This window comes from Gossypium hirsutum, chromosome D13 (assembly GCF_007990345.1).
Source record: "Gossypium hirsutum isolate 1008001.06 chromosome D13, Gossypium_hirsutum_v2.1, whole genome shotgun sequence".
Lineage (NCBI taxonomy): Eukaryota > Viridiplantae > Streptophyta > Magnoliopsida > Malvales > Malvaceae > Gossypium > Gossypium hirsutum.
Genome location: NC_053449.1, coordinates 58,047,050 through 58,063,793, shown reverse-complemented (window position 1 = coordinate 58,063,793; position 16,744 = coordinate 58,047,050). Strand labels below are relative to the sequence as shown.

At 34.2% G+C, this 16,744-nt stretch overlaps 1 protein-coding gene across 1 annotated transcript; it reads right to left on the bottom strand.

Moving 5' to 3' along the window:
• Positions 1–552: 552 nt before the first annotated feature.
• LOC107888323 (60S ribosomal protein L18-2) lies at positions 553–2,328 on the bottom strand. The gene is made up of 5 exons (XM_016812391.2): positions 2,164–2,328; positions 1,988–2,077; positions 1,770–1,898; positions 1,491–1,673; positions 553–887 (listed from the first exon to the last, which is right to left on the bottom strand). Exons 1-5 carry the CDS (start codon positions 2,164–2,166, stop codon positions 729–731), a joined length of 564 nt encoding a protein of 187 aa, XP_016667880.1. The 5' UTR covers positions 2,167–2,328; the 3' UTR covers positions 553–728.
• Between the last annotated feature and the right edge of the window lie 14,416 nt (positions 2,329–16,744).

Sequence of the window (16,744 nt, the reverse complement as noted above, 5' to 3'; positions counted from 1 at the left end):
AATAAATGAAAATAAAGACTATTCGATATTTAGGAATTTTGTGAAATCGAACCCTAACTTACTGGGTCTTTATTTTCTCATTTAACTCAAATAGTCAAATAGCCTTCTCAAAACGCATGAATTTTTAAAATTTAAAAAAGAACTAACCTAATTTCGAAGATTGAACTGTCGCACTCTAACTTACTGAGTGTGACAGTTTATCTCCTCGAAATAAATGAATCTTATTATCCAATTCATTTTATTCGAATTTTTTTTAAAGGATCAATATTTTAAAATCATTTCAAAATTTCAACATTAAGACATTAAACAATCAATTCGGTATCAATTTTGAGCGTCACGAGGGTGCTAACCCTTCCTCGTGTGTAACTAACTCCCGAACCTGTTTTTTCAAAATTCGCAGACCTAAAGTTATTTTCAATGTGATCCGATCACACCTCAATAAAGGATCGGTGGCGACTTCCATTTTCATTTTCGAAGTCGAACCCCATTTTTCAAATTTTAAAAACGGTCTCAACACGTATCAACCTTACAGATGGTTGTAAACAGGCAGACTAGATTAACTTCACTACACTCTCAATTAAGAATGTCAATGTCAACCAGAAAACTACTCCATAATTAAACAAAATCCAACATGAAGTAAACAAATGCCAGAGAAACCTAATGTATAGCAAAATTTTGTTTGCAGTAATAAATGAAAAACAAGCCTCAGAACAAACACTGAAGTCATCTTAAACCCTAAACCCCTTGCTGTTCCTTCGTCCTCTGGCCCTCTCAAACTTCCGGCCCCTTGAGCGCACATATGGCTTAGTGTGGCTGTGAGGCACACCAGGAGCCGGCCCAAAGTGTTTGACTGCTTCACGTGCATTCTTCGGACCTCTGAGGAGAACCTGCAATTCAACCCAAAGTACATCTTAAGAAAGCCAGACACAACATTTACTTCTTTCAGAAGAAAAAATGATTCACGGAAGAATGCAGAAAATCCGACTTTAAGGCAAGCAACACTAACAGGCTTCACTTCCCATTCAAAATTAAATGAAAAATAATTTGATGGGCTAGAAAATCACACAGCAGAAAATATTTCATTTCTAGAATTCAAGTCAAAATGGTGCATACTGTATAGATTTCTGTGTTTGCAAAGGAGGAGAAAACTTCAACTATTTACAGTTACCTTTCAAATGAAGGAATAAATTTGCTATAGAATCAAATAAATGCGTAAAACAAGTAAATTAACAGAATCATATATATCCATCAGAGCATCAATATCCTCAAATCTAACTTTCACATTACATTTAATTGCAAAGATCTAAGTTTTGGCATATTATGTTTCTCTAGACACCATTGCTTTCAAGTGTAACATGAAAGTACCATAAGCAGAAATGCGAATTTGATAAAAACAGAACTCAAACGAGAACAAAAATCAACAAATATACATAATTTGAACCAGGAAAAAAAGGTACCAAAGGTTAACAATGGTTGGAAGAAGTGCATACCGTGTTCTGACCCAATGGAGCCCTCAAAGCAAGTTGGTCAAAAGTTAAACATTCTCCACCAGCCTTCTCAATCCTAGCTCTAGCAGTCTCAGTAAACCTAAGAGCTGTAACCTTCAAAGCTGGAACCTCATAAACCCTTATATCATCTGTCACAGTACCCACTACCACAGCAATCTTATCCTCCTACAACATATATATGGATTAAATCAGAAACAAGTAACAATATAAAGATCCTAAACAAAAAACCATAAAAATTCACAATATAAAGAAATAAAATACCTTTCCTTTCATGAACTCAATAAGCCTAGAGAGAGATAGCGGAGGCTTGTTAACTTTGCTCATAAACAAGCGTTTCAATATTACAGCATTGAATTTGCTCCCAGTTCTTCTTACAAGAAAACGGTAAATCTATAACCCAAGACAAAAATCAGATAATTTATTCAAAACAGAAACAAAATACGACAATTTTATGCAGGAAATGAAAACAAAGGTGGTACCTTGACGAGAAGTTTGAGGTAAATATCGTCGGATTTGGGAGCAGTCCTTTTGGTCTTCTTGCTCTTACCTCCTGCGACTAAATCGATCCCCTGTTAATGCAAAGACAAAAACAAACAAACAAATAAATTAAAACTTCTTGTTGTTTTCAAGACAAAGAAGAGTTCTTGAAGCAAACCATTGGTAAAGCTTGATGATGATGGTGGTGGTGGTGAAATGGAAGAGGCGCCACGACCGATGGGATACGAAAATGAAAAGAAGAGTTAGGGTTTTGAATGGCTTTTTATTTAGTGAGATTGGGATAATGGGATTTGTTTGAGTGATGTTGGATATTGATCAATGGGCTGCAGTCCAAATAAATAGGTTTGCCCCAATTATTGTTTGAATTTAGGGCTTTGAATTGTTTTGAAAGATTTGGTGGGTCACTTCTCCCTCTCTCTTCTTTTTTGTACTCGGTGGATGATTTTTCAAATATTTTAAAAAATGTCATTTTTTTATTCCCCAATTGAGTTAATGCAGGAAGACGTCAGTTTAAGTGCGATAAACCACATTATCCTCCTATTTATAAGTTGAGAAAGAACTATAGATAGTTATAGGCATTATGTCAAAAAGAACAGATATGATCTAGACTTCTAGTTTTAGGCATTTGGGATTTCCTTTTTCAAATACATATTGTTTGAAGTTTTTTTTTAATTAATGTTTTTCATTAATAAGCAGGTTATTTTCAATTTTTTATTTAAGAAAGTTTTAATTTTTTTTATTTTATTTTTATTTTATCTTTAATTAATAACTTACTTATATAGACAAAATAATAAATATATAATTATATAATGAAAATAATTATATAAATCATTATTTTAAATATAGTTTGTTTTTTAAAAATATCAACTATATTTTTATATTTTTCTTTTTATATAATTTCTATATGTCAAATATTTATTTTTCCACATACATTGTCAATATGGTAAATTTTAATATTATAGATATAATTATTTCAAATATCATTTTTTAGTAAATATAATTTTTATATGTGAAATATTTATTTTTCCAACCACATCATAGGTGTGACAAATTTTAGTATTATATATTTTTATATGTGTATTTAGAATATTTTGCATAAAAAAATAATGATATTTGAAATAATTATATTATAATATTAGAATTTATCATGCCCACAATGCAAGTGAAATTATATTTGATATTATAATATTAGAATATATCATACCCACAATTTAAGCAAAAAATAAATATTTCACATATATATAAAATTATATTTACTAAAAATAATGATATTTGAAATAATTATATTTATAATATTAGATTTTACCACACTGTATATGAAAAAATAAATATTTAATGTATAAAAATTATATATAAAGAAAAATATATCAAAAAATTAGTTGATATTTAAAAATATACATATTTAACATAATGATATATCAAAAATTATTTTCATTGTAATTATTATTTTGTCTTTATAAATAAAGAAGTTACTAAATAAAAAACTTAAAAACATGTTTCTTAATTAAAAACTTAAAAATAACATACTTATTATCAAAAATATTAATTAAAATTAAAAAAAAACCTTAAAACAAGGTTCATAAAAAAATCCCAAATAAACATAGTAAGGAATTGAACTTAGGATAGCTATGTGAAAATGCAAGTATTTAACCGAAGTAGCTGAGTAGTCAAAAGAAAGCATGTATGGTATAAAGTGCTGGCACTTTTTTTTCCCAATAGTTTAGTATATTTATTAAATTAAGGAATAATATTGGGTACGCTATCAATTCGAGTTTTTAAACTCCACAAGTAAGGCCGGGAGTTAACAAGTGTCCTATAGTAGTATAGTATAATATTAAAAATAATATTTTTTTTTAAATACATGATAATTTTTTAAGGCTGCTTGTAAAATAAAAAAATACACAACCAATGTACCAAATATTAATCCTTAAATTAATTATATTTTACTATATCTTTAATAGTATTACTATATCCTAGGTAGTTTAAATTTGTAACACCCCTAACCCATATCCGTCGCTGAAATAGAGTTTTAGAGTATTACCGAAGTTTAACGATCAAACAGACATAAATTTCAAAACATTTTGTATCATATAATATTTAGGTCAGAAATTAATTAAATTCATACATATTGTCCCTTATTTGAGCCCTCGAGACCAAAAATACGCATTAGAAACAAGTCGGGACTAATTCGGAAACTCAGGAAATTTTTCGAAAAATATTAAAAAAATTCAAAGCTATAGGGTTTACACAGCCTTGTTACTCACATGGCCAGGAGACACGTCCGTGTCTTAGACTGTGTGGACATTCGAAATAGGGACACACGACCATGTCTCAGCCCGTGTCTGTGCCCGTATAACTCTCTGACTTGGGTCACACGGCCAAGCCACACGCCCGTGTGCCAGACCGTGTGCCCTTTCGTAATGGCCTCGCACACCCGTGTGCTAGCCATGTGGATTCAGAATGTACCTTAAACAACAAGTTTACCATTCCCTGTAAGCTTGGACACTAAGAAATTCAAAAATCATTCGTTTAACCAGTTCAAAACACAATCAAACACATTCAAATCATGTCAAAACAATCATCCTAAGTGTCTAACCAATATACCCTTATTGGTACCACAATTATATCATCAAAGCATTATTCAAGTCCAAATTATAAACATACCTAATTTAATCCATTTTGCCTAGTTTTTGAACACTTAAACATCAAATTAACATGCTAAAATATAACTTCAAACACAAACACATATTCATATGTATATACCAAACCATTATTAAACTTATAACCTCGCTTACAATCAAACCACAAAATAACTATTATTTATATAACTTAGGTACATGCCGACACAAAAAGATAAACATCACTACGTTTGAGTTCGAGATTGTTGTTGGATACTGAATTAGCAATTAAAAGTTAAACACCTAAACCAATTGAACTTGGAAACTTTAAAACCCTAGCCTTATCTTTCTTCTTTCTTTCTTTCCACTTTTTCTTTTCTTTCTGTTTCGTTTAGCCTTATCATTCATACATGCCTAGTTAGGAGTATTTGATTCATTCCGATCCTGTCATCCTAATCTTTAGGCATAATTAGGTTCATTATACATGTCATGTTCCTCAGAGAACAGATCAGTGATGATAACAGATCTTGCCTTCCTGCATCAACAGTGAAGCAAATCGAAGACACCAACCTCGCCTCTGTAACACCCTTACCCGAGGCCGTCTCCGGAATCGAGTACGAGATGTCATCCAATTTAACTTACCGATTCGGAGCATAAAAATTTGCTTTTAAAATTAAATTCACTGTTCATAACAACACTGTCCACCTGCGCAACTGTCACTAATTTAATTATAACTTGAGTTACGAAACTCAAAATTTAAATCCGTAAATTTTCCGTGAAACTAGACTCATATTCCTACTTACCATAAAAGTTTCAGAATTTTTGACTTAGCACATTAGTACAGTTTATTCATTAAAGTATCCCCTGTTTCACAGCTCGACAGATCTGACCTCTTGGCGCTAAAAATCAAATATCTAACTGTACAGAATTCATATAAGGTTACCATTAATTTATTTTGAAAATAGACTCACTAAGGAATCTAAACATATAAATTATGACCTATAATTATTTCTTTACAATTTATAATGATTTTCTAAAGTTAGAACAGGGGACTTCAAAAACCATTCTGACCCTGTCTCACTAAAATTTAAATATCTCAAAATATAAAATTCCTTTGCCTACACCGTTTCTTTCATGTAAAAATAGACTTGATAAGCTTTAATTCTATATATCATTCACCCTCTAATTTCATTTCTACTATTTATGGTGATTTTTCACATTCACGTCACTGCTGCTGTCAAAGAAACTGCTTCTTTGAATTAGTTACCATTTAAACATACATAACTCCAAAACATATTCTTTAATAACTACTTCAATAGCTAACATTAGCCATATCATTTGGACATGCTCAAAATGATTAAGACTCTATACATGCCATAGTTTAAACATTTTGAAAAGCACATAATACCGAGATGGTTATGATAGTGTGATACGAGCTCCGACGGTCCACTATTCGATCAAGTTCAAATCACTATAAAACAAAGGAAAGAAAGAGATGTGTAAGCTATAAATAGCTTAGTAAGTTACATGTAAACAATAATTACTCAATTAATAATTAACACTTTTAACATATAACTAATCAAAATATTTCTTAGCAATTTCAATCACTTACACATACACAATCTTACCAATTCACTTGCATATACATTTTCACACTTAACATTTCATATTCACTTTAATTCATTATTAATCCCGTTGAACACTTGGAATATACACGGATACGTAGAGATTTAGCACATAAGTGCCACACTGATATGTAGCCGAAGCTACCACTGATATGTAGCCGAAGCTACCACTGGATGTAGCCAAAGCTACCACTGAAATGTAGCCGAAGCTACCACTGATCAATAACACTGGAAATGTCCACGGGTCTGCTCACACAAGCTGTCAGGTGTCTGCAACACATGCTAGATCACCCAGCACCCGGGACTCACTGTAACACTGTAACACTGGTCTCTAGTGACATGTCACTTGTATCCAATTCTATTCCTAAGTTCAACCGGGAATTTACACTTAACACTTTATTTTCAACACTTTATCACTTGAATAATTCATGAACAACTTTCCTTCCACATTCAATATTAATTCACATATCAAATATAATTCACAATTTATACAAATATAACTATTATTTACATATAACTTACCTCGGATGCAAAACGACTATTTTTGTAATTTAGTCGATAACTTTCTCTTTTCCCCGATCACTTGCACTATTTCTTCTTTCTTGATCTATATTAACACAATTTAATACATTTTATCAATATTCCATTCAAATACAATTCATACACAACATTTTGACACATTTACATTTTTCCCCATAACTTTTCAAAAATTCCACTTTTGTCCCTAAGCTCGTAAAAATAAAATTCTCTAAATTCTTAAATTTCAAACTTCACTAAATCATATTTCATGCTCATAACGGGCCTCAATTTCACAAAATCACAACTTTATGCACACTTTATCATCTTTCACAATTTAGCCCTTTTTCAACATTTTTCATTGAAATTCATCTAGTAAAACTTGTAATTAACACTTCAAACATTCATTATCTAACATCACTAATCAATTTACAATTATATCATGAATGGGTCAATTTTTAAACTTTAATTTCATTTAAATTAAATGGTAGAAACATGAAATTCAAGCTTCAATAAGCATAAAAATACGAAAATAATTAAAAACGGGGCAAGAAATCACTTACAATTGAGCTTAGGAAATTCAAAACCCTTAACTATGGTAACCTGAAACTTTCGGCAGCAAGCTTCTGATTTTTTTGAAGAAGATGGACACTTATTTTCTCTTTATTTTGTCTTTTACCCAATTTGGACAAAAATGCCCTTGACCCATTACTTAGATATTTTTCTAGAAATACCCTTTTGTGTCCATAACACTAATTTATGGTCTAATTGCCACATAAACACTTCCAATTTCATGCAATAATTCAATTAAGTCATTTAATCACTAATTAGACACACTTTGCATTTTTCTCAATTTAGTCCTAAAAATTCAATTAAGCACTAAAGTATTAAAATTTCCTATCCATATTTTCACACAATATTTCAATCAATCAGTAACTAATAAAAATTTATAAAATTAAACTATTTCACTTCGGATTTGTGGTTACGATTAGGCCCTATTTCGGGCTATCACAATTCTCCCCCCTTAGGGATTTTCGTCCCCGAAAATCTTACCAGTGAATAAGTTGGGATACTGTTTCCTCATAGCCTCCTCGGTTTCCCATGTTGCCTCTTCCACCCCATGTCGTTGCCATAACACTTTCACTAAAGCAATTTCTTTGTTTCTCAACTGTTTCACTTCTCGTGCCAAGATTCGAATCGGTTCTTCTTCGTATGTCATATCCGATCGAATTTCCACTTCAGTCGGTGAAATCACATGTGATGGGTCCGATCGATATCGCCTCAACATAGAAACATGAAACACATTATGAATTCTTTCCAATTCCGGTGGTAAAGACAATCGATAAGCCACTGGACCAATTCTTTCTATCACTTCATACGGACCAATAAATCTTGGACTTAATTTGCCTTTACGGCCAAATCTCAAAATTTTCTTCCATGGAGACACTTTCAAAAATACTTTATCTCCCACTTGAAACTCAATCTCTTTTCTTTTCAAGTCCGCATACGACTTCTGTCGATCCGATGCAGCTTTCAAACAATCACGGATTATCTTCACTTTGTCTTCGGTTTCTTTTACCAAATCGACTCCATGTAACTGATTTTCATTAAGTTCAGTCCAATATAATGGAGTCCGACACTTTCGTCCATACAACGCTTCATAAGGTGCCATTTTTATGCTTGACTGATAACTATTATTATAAGCAAATTCCACCAAAGGTAAATATCTTTCGCAATTACCTTCAAATTCCAAAACACAACATCTCAACATGTCTTCGAGTATTTGAATTACTCTTTCAGACTGTCCATCGGTTTGGGGATGGAATGCTGTACTAAAATTCAATTTAGTACCCAATGCCTCTTGTAATTTCTTCCAAAACCTTGAAGTAAATCGTGGATCTCTATCAGATATAATAGACATAGGTACACCATGTAATCGGACTATCTCAGCAATATACAATTCAGCTAACTTATCAAGTGAAAAACTCATTCGCACAGGAATGAAATGAGCCGACTTAGTCAATCGATCAACTATAACCCAAATTGAGTCTTTCTTTTTCGGTGACAATGGCAATCCAGAAACAAAATCCATAGTAATTCTATCCCATTTCCACTCGGGCACCATAATAGGTTGAAGTAATCCTGAAGGTACTTGGTGTTCAGCTTTTACTTGTTGGCACACTAAACACTTTGTCACATACTCGGAGATATCCCGTTTCATACCCGACCACCAATAAAATTTCTTCAAATCATTGTACATTTTTACACTACCGGGGTGAACTGCCAAATGACTATCATGTGCTTCTTGCAAAATTTTCTGAATTAAATCAACATTTTTCGGAACACATATTCTATCACGAAACATTAAACATCCATCTGAATCAATCTGAAAATCAGAATTATTGTCCACTGCACACTGAGTCTTTCTTCTTTGCAATTCATTGTCCACTTTCTGAGCCTCACAAATTTCTTGAAGAAACAATGGTCTAGCTTTTAACTCTGCAAACAATGATCCATCTTCAGTCAATGTTAATCTCGTATTCAAAGCTCTCAAAGCAAAGAGAGACTTTCTGCTCAAAGCATCAGCAACTATATTAGCTTTTCCCGGATGATAATCTATCACAAGTTCATAATCTTTCAACAATTCCAACCATCTTCTTTGCCGCAAATTCAGATCTTTTTGTGTCATAACATATTTCAAACTTTTATGATCTGTAAAAACACGACATTTCTCACCATATAAATAATGACGCCAAATCTTCAAAGCAAAGACAATAGCAGCCAACTCTAAATCATGGGTAGGATAATTTCGTTCATACGGTTTCAATTGTCGAGAAGCATACGCTATCACCTTTCCTTCTTGCATCAATACACATCCAAGCCCATTTAGTGACGCGTCACTATAAACAACAAATTCCTTTCCTGACTCAGGTTGCACTAACACTGGTGCCTCAGTTAAACACTTCTTTAATTTCTCAAAACTTTGTTGACACTCCTCGGTCCATTCGAACTTAACATCTTTTTGCAACAATTTTGTCATCGGTGAAGCTATCATCGAAAAACCTTCTACAAATCGACGATAATATCCGGCTAAGCCCAGAAAACTCCTAACTTCAGATACATTTCTTGGAGGCTTCCACTCAATTATTACCGATATCTTATTCGGATCCACTCGAATGCCATCTCCCGAGACAATATGCCCCAAAAATCCAACTTCACTAAGCCAAAATTCACTTTTGCTAAATTTAGCAAACAATTTCTTTTCTCGCAGCGTTTGTAGCACAATTCTTAAATGTTCAGCATGCTCGGCTTCACTTCGGGAATAAATAAGAATATCATCTATAAACACCACAACAAATTTATCCAAATAGGGCCGGAAAATTCGATTCATCAAATCCATAAAAATAGCTGGAGCATTAGTCAGACCAAAAGGCATTACAAGAAATTCATAGTGGCCATATCGGGTTCTGAAAGCAGTCTTTGGCACATCTGACTCTTTAACCCTCAATTGATAATATCCGGATCTCAAATCAATTTTGGAAAACACTGTGGCATCCTTTAACTGATCAAACAAGTCATCTATTCGGGGTAATGGATACTTATTCTTCACTGTCACTTTGTTAAGTTGACGATAATCAATACACAATCTCAATGTCCCATCCTTTTTCTTCACAAATAGCACGGGAGCACCCCACGGAGAGTAACTTGGTCTAACAAATCCTTTATCTGTCAGCTCTTGTAATTGCACTTTTAATTCTTTTAATTCAGTTGGTGCCATTCTGTAGGGAGCAATCGATATTGGAGCAGTACCTGGCATTACTTCAATACCAAACTCTACTTCTCTAATCGGAGGCAAACCTGGCAACTCTTCTGGGAACACATCTACATATTCACATACCACTGGCACTGATTCGATCTTTATTTCAGACACTTTTGTGTTCAACACATAAGCAAGATATGCTTCACAACCATTTTTCAAACATTTCTGAGCAGACATGGCAGAAATCACAATTGGCATCACATTTGACTTATCTGTTTCAACCCGAAGAACTGTACCACTACCACACTTCAACTCAAGAATTTTCTGACTGCAATCTATCTTGGCCTTATGTAATGTCAACCAATCCATTCCCAAAATAACATCAAATTCATCAAATGGCAACAACATTAAGTTGGCAGGGAAACACTGACCTTGTATAATCAAAGGACAATTTTTGCATATTTTATCAACTATCATATGCTTGCCTAAAGGATTCGACACTTTAACCACATACTCAGTCAATTCAACACACAAATTCTTATCAGACACTAAATTCATGCATACATACGAGTGAGTAGAACCAGGATCAATCAATGCAAGAACATTAGTGTCGTAAAGAGAAAATATACCAGTGATCACATCAGGAGAAGATGCTTCCTCTCTAGCTCGGATGGCATAAGCTCTTGCTGGAGCTCCCACTTCAGATCTTACAGGCGTGTCTTTTGTTACGCCTCTACCACTAGTTCCAATCCCCACATTTCTCTGTGGTCTTCCTCTAGTAGTCACACTGCTCGATCTCACATTCTGAAACTTTTCTATCTCTTCTCTTTCCGGACAATCTTTCACAAAATGATCTTGAGATCCACATTTAAAACAAGCTCGGCTGATTAAATAACGTTCCCCCAAATGTCGTTTTCCACAATGTTGACATTCCGGTCTAGTAGGTTTAACACTACCTGTACTTGCCATAGAAGTTGCCTGAGCTTTAGAACCTGAATATTGTCTTCCTCGATCTCTTTGAAAATTCACACTAGAAACATTCGATCGAGTATTCATTTCTTTAAACTTCTTCGCTTGAGACTGAAATGGCTTGCCCATTGATCTTTTTCTTTCATCTCTTGCTTCACTTTCCACCTTTCTTTTCTTTTGCTCAATTCTTCAGCCTTGATAGCTCTTTCAACTAGTACCACTAACTCTTTAATTTCAAGAATTCCCACTAGCAATCGGATATCCTCGTTTAATCCATCTTCAAACCTTTTACACAATGTAGCTTCATTAGATACACACTCTTGGGCATACTTGCTTAATTTGACAAATTCTCGCTCATATTCGGCTACCGTCATGCGCCCTTGTTTCAATTCAAGAAACTCTTTTCTTTTTTGATCAATGAAACGCTGACTCACATACTTCTTCCGGAATTCTTCTTGAAAGAAGTCCCATGTAACTTTCTCTTTAGGCACCACTGACACTAAAGTTTTCCACCAATTATAAGCCGAATCCCTCAGCAATGAGATAGCACATTTGAGACTTTCTTCTGGAGTACAAGATAATTCATCCAACACTCTGATAGTATTATCAAGCCAGAACTCTGCTCTTTCAGGATCATCATTTACATTAGCTCGGAACTCTTCGGCTCCATACTTTCGAATTTTGTCCACTGGAGGCTTTGACAATTTTAACACTTCAGTTTGTTGAGGAGCTATGGGAACAGCTTGAGGAATAGGAGGGGGCGGAGGAGGTTGAGCATTAGGATTAGTTCTAACAAACTCAGTGTACCAATTGTTCATCATTTGGAGAAAAGCTTCTCGAGCCTCATCTCCTTGACCCTGAGTCTCGAATCGACTTTCAACAGGCACATTACTTTGAGCATCATCAGCTATATCTCGGTTAGAATCCATTACTATAAAAAAAACATTTTAAGATGTCAGGAGCCGTCACACTATCATTATTCAATTATGGCATGTATAGATAGTCTATTACACTCGCTACGTTAGTCCGAGAATCGACTAAACCGTAGCTCTGATACCACTAAATGTAACACCCTTACCCGAGGCCGTCTCCGGAATCGAGTACGAGATGTCATCCAATTTAACTTACCGATTCGGAGCATAAAAATTTGCTTTTAAAATTAAATTCACTGTTCATAACAACACTGTCCACCTGCGCAACTGTCACTAATTTAATTATAACTTGAGTTACGAAACTCAAAATTTAAATCCGTAAATTTTCCGTGAAACTAGACTCATATTCCTACTTACCATAAAAGTTTCAGAATTTTTGACTTAGCACATTAGTACAGTTTATTCATTAAAGTATCCCCTGTTTCACAGCTCGACAGATCTGACCTCTTGGCGCTAAAAATCAAATATCTAACTGTACAGAATTCATATAAGGTTACCATTAATTTATTTTGAAAATAGACTCACTAAGGAATCTAAACATATAAATTATGACCTATAATTATTTCTTACAATTTATAATGATTTTCTAAAGTTAGAACAGGGGACTTCAAAAACCATTCTGACCCTGTCTCACTAAAATTTAAATATCTCAAAATATAAAATTCCTTTGCCTACACCGTTTCTTTCATGTAAAAATAGACTTGATAAGCTTTAATTCTATATATCATTCACCCTCTAATTCATTTCTACTATTTATGGTGATTTTTCACATTCACGTCACTGCTGCTGTCAAAGAAACTGCTTCTTTGAATTAGTTACCATTTAAACATACATAACTCCAAAACATATTCTTTAATAACTACTTCAATAGCTAACATTAGCCATATCATTTGGACATGCTCAAAATGATTAAGACTCTATACATGCCATAGTTTAAACATTTTGAAAAGCACATAATACCGAGATGGTTATGATAGTGTGATACGAGCTCCGACGGTCCACTATTCGATCAAGTTCAAATCACTATAAAACAAAGGAAAGAAAGAGATGTGTAAGCTATAAATAGCTTAGTAAGTTACATGTAAACAATAATTACTCAATTAATAATTAACACTTTTAACATATAACTAATCAAAATATTTCTTAGCAATTTCAATCACTTACACATACACAATCTTACCAATTCACTTGCATATACATTTTCACACTTAACATTTCATATTCACTTTAATTCATTATTAATCCCGTTGAACACTTGGAATATACACGGATACGTAGAGATTTAGCACATAAGTGCCACACTGATATGTAGCCGAAGCTACCACTGATATGTAGCCGAAGCTACCACTGGATGTAGCCAAAGCTACCACTGAAATGTAGCCGAAGCTACCACTGATCAATAACACTGGAAATGTCCACGGGTCTGCTCACACAAGCTGTCAGGTGTCTGCAACACATGCTAGATCACCCAGCACCCGGGACTCACTGTAACACTGTAACACTGGTCTCTAGTGACATGTCACTTGTATCCAATTCTATTCCTAAGTTCAACCGGGAATTTACACTTAACACTTTATTTTCAACACTTTATCACTTGAATAATTCATGAACAACTTTCCTTCCACATTCAATATTAATTCACATATCAAATATAATTCACAATTTATACAAATATAACTATTATTTACATATAACTTACCTCGGATGCAAAACGACTATTTTTGTAATTTAGTCGATAACTTTCTCTTTTCCCCGATCACTTGCACTATTTCTTCTTTCTTGATCTATATTAACACAATTTAATACATTTTATCAATATTCCATTCAAATACAATTCATACACAACATTTTGACACATTTACATTTTTCCCCATAACTTTTCAAAAATTCCACTTTTGTCCCTAAGCTCGTAAAAATAAAATTCTCTAAATTCTTAAATTTCAAACTTCACTAAATCATATTTCATGCTCATAACGGGCCTCAATTTCACAAAATCACAACTTTATACACACTTTATCATCTTTCACAATTTAGCCCTTTTTCAACATTTTTCATTGAAATTCATCTAGTAAAACTTGTAATTAACACTTCAAACATTCATTATCTAACATCACTAATCAATTTACAATTATATCATGAATGGGTCAATTTTTAAACTTTAATTTCATTTAAATTAAATGGTAGAAACATGAAATTCAAGCTTCAATAAGCATAAAAATACGAAAATAATTAAAAACGGGGCAAGAAATCACTTACAATTGAGCTTAGGAAATTCAAAACCCTTAACTATGGTAACCTGAAACTTTCGGCAGCAAGCTTCTGATTTTTTTGAAGAAGATGGACACTTATTTTCTCTTTATTTTGTCTTTTACCCAATTTGGACAAAAATGCCCTTGACCCATTACTTAGATATTTTTCTAGAAATACCCTTTTGTGTCCATAACACTAATTTATGGTCTAATTGCCACATAAACACTTCCAATTTCATGCAATAATTCAATTAATTCATTTAATCACTAATTAGACACACTTTGCATTTTTCTCAATTTAGTCCTAAAAATTCAATTAAGCACTAAAGTATTAAAATTTCCTATCCATATTTTCACACAATATTTCAATCAATCAGTAACTAATAAAAATTTATAAAATTAAACTATTTCACTTCAGATTTGTGGTTACGAAACCACTATTCCGATTAGGCCCTATTTCGGGCTATCACAATCCCTCGGAGACAGTGGAGCAGGTTGAAGATTTCAGATCTTGTCTCCCTAAGCAGTAGTGGAGTAGATCAAAAATGGCAGATTTTACCTCCTCGTGGTTACAGTGGAGTAGATTGAAGCCAGTAATTCTACTTCCATGGGCAGTAGCGGAATAGATTGAAGATAGCAGATCTTGCCTTCCTACATAGACAGCGAAGCAGATCGAAGATGGCGGATTTTACCTCCTCGTGGTTACAGTGGAGTACATTGAAGCCAGTAATTCTACTTCCCTGGGCAGCAGCGGAATAGATTGAATATAGCAGATCTTGCCTTCCTACATAGACAGCGAAGCAGATCGAAGATGGCGGATTTTACCTCCTCGTGGTTACAGTGGAGTACATTGAAGCCAGTAATTCTACTTCCCTGGACAACAGCGGAATAGATTGAAGATAACAGATCTTGCATTCCTACATAGACAGCGAAGCAGATCGAAGATGGTAGATTTTACCTCCCTGTGGTTACAGCAGAGTACATTGAAACCAGTAATTCTACTTCCCTGGACAGCAGCGGAATAGGTTGAAGATTTCAGATATTGCCTTCATGCATAGACAGCGAAGCATATCAAAGATGACAGATTTTACCTCCCTGTGGTTACAGTGGAGTACATTGAAGCCAATAATTCTACTTCCTTGAGCAGCAGTGGAATAGATTGAAGATTTTAGATCTTATCTCCCTAAGCAGTAGTGGAGCAGATCAAAGATGGTGAATTTTACCTCCCTGTGGTTACAGTGGAGTACATTGGAGCCAGAAATTCTACTTCTCTGGGCAGCAGCGGAATAGATTGAAGATTTCAAATCTTGTCGCCCTAAGCAGTAGTGGGGCAGATCAAAGATGGTGAATTTTACATCCCTGTGGTTACAGTGGAGTACATTGAAACCAGTAATTCTACTTCCCTGGGTAGCAGTGGAATAGATTGAAGATTTCAGATCTTGTCTCCCTAAGCAGTAGTGGAGCAGATCAAAGATGGTGAATTTTACCTCCCTGTGGTTACAGTGGAGTACATTGAAGCCAGTAATTCTACTTTCCTGGGCAGCAGTGAAATAGAATAAAGATTTCAGATCTTGTCTCCCCAAGCAGTAGTGGAGCAGATCAAAGATGGTGAATTTTACCTCCCTGTGGTTACAGTGGAGTACATTGAAGCCAGTAATTCTACTTTCCTGGGCAGCAGTGGAATAGTTAAAGATTTCAGATCTTGTCTCCCTAAGCAGTAGTGGAGCAGATCAAAGATGGCAGATTTTACCTCCCTGAGGTTGTAGTGGAGTATATTGAAGCCAGTAATTCTATTCCTCCAGTCAGCAGTGGAATCGATCGAAGAAAGCAGATCTTGTCTTCATGTATTGGCGTGAAGTAGATCGGAAAAAGCAGATCTTGTCTTCCCATACTGGTGGTGAAGTAGATCGAAGATACAAGTCTTATCTCCCTGAAGTTGCAGTGGAGCAGACAGAAGTAACCGATCCTATCTCCTTGGAGTTATAATGGAGTGGATTAAAATCACAGATCTCATCTCTCTGAAATTGCAGTAGAGTAGATCGCATCCGATTTATCTTTAAGTCGTAGCA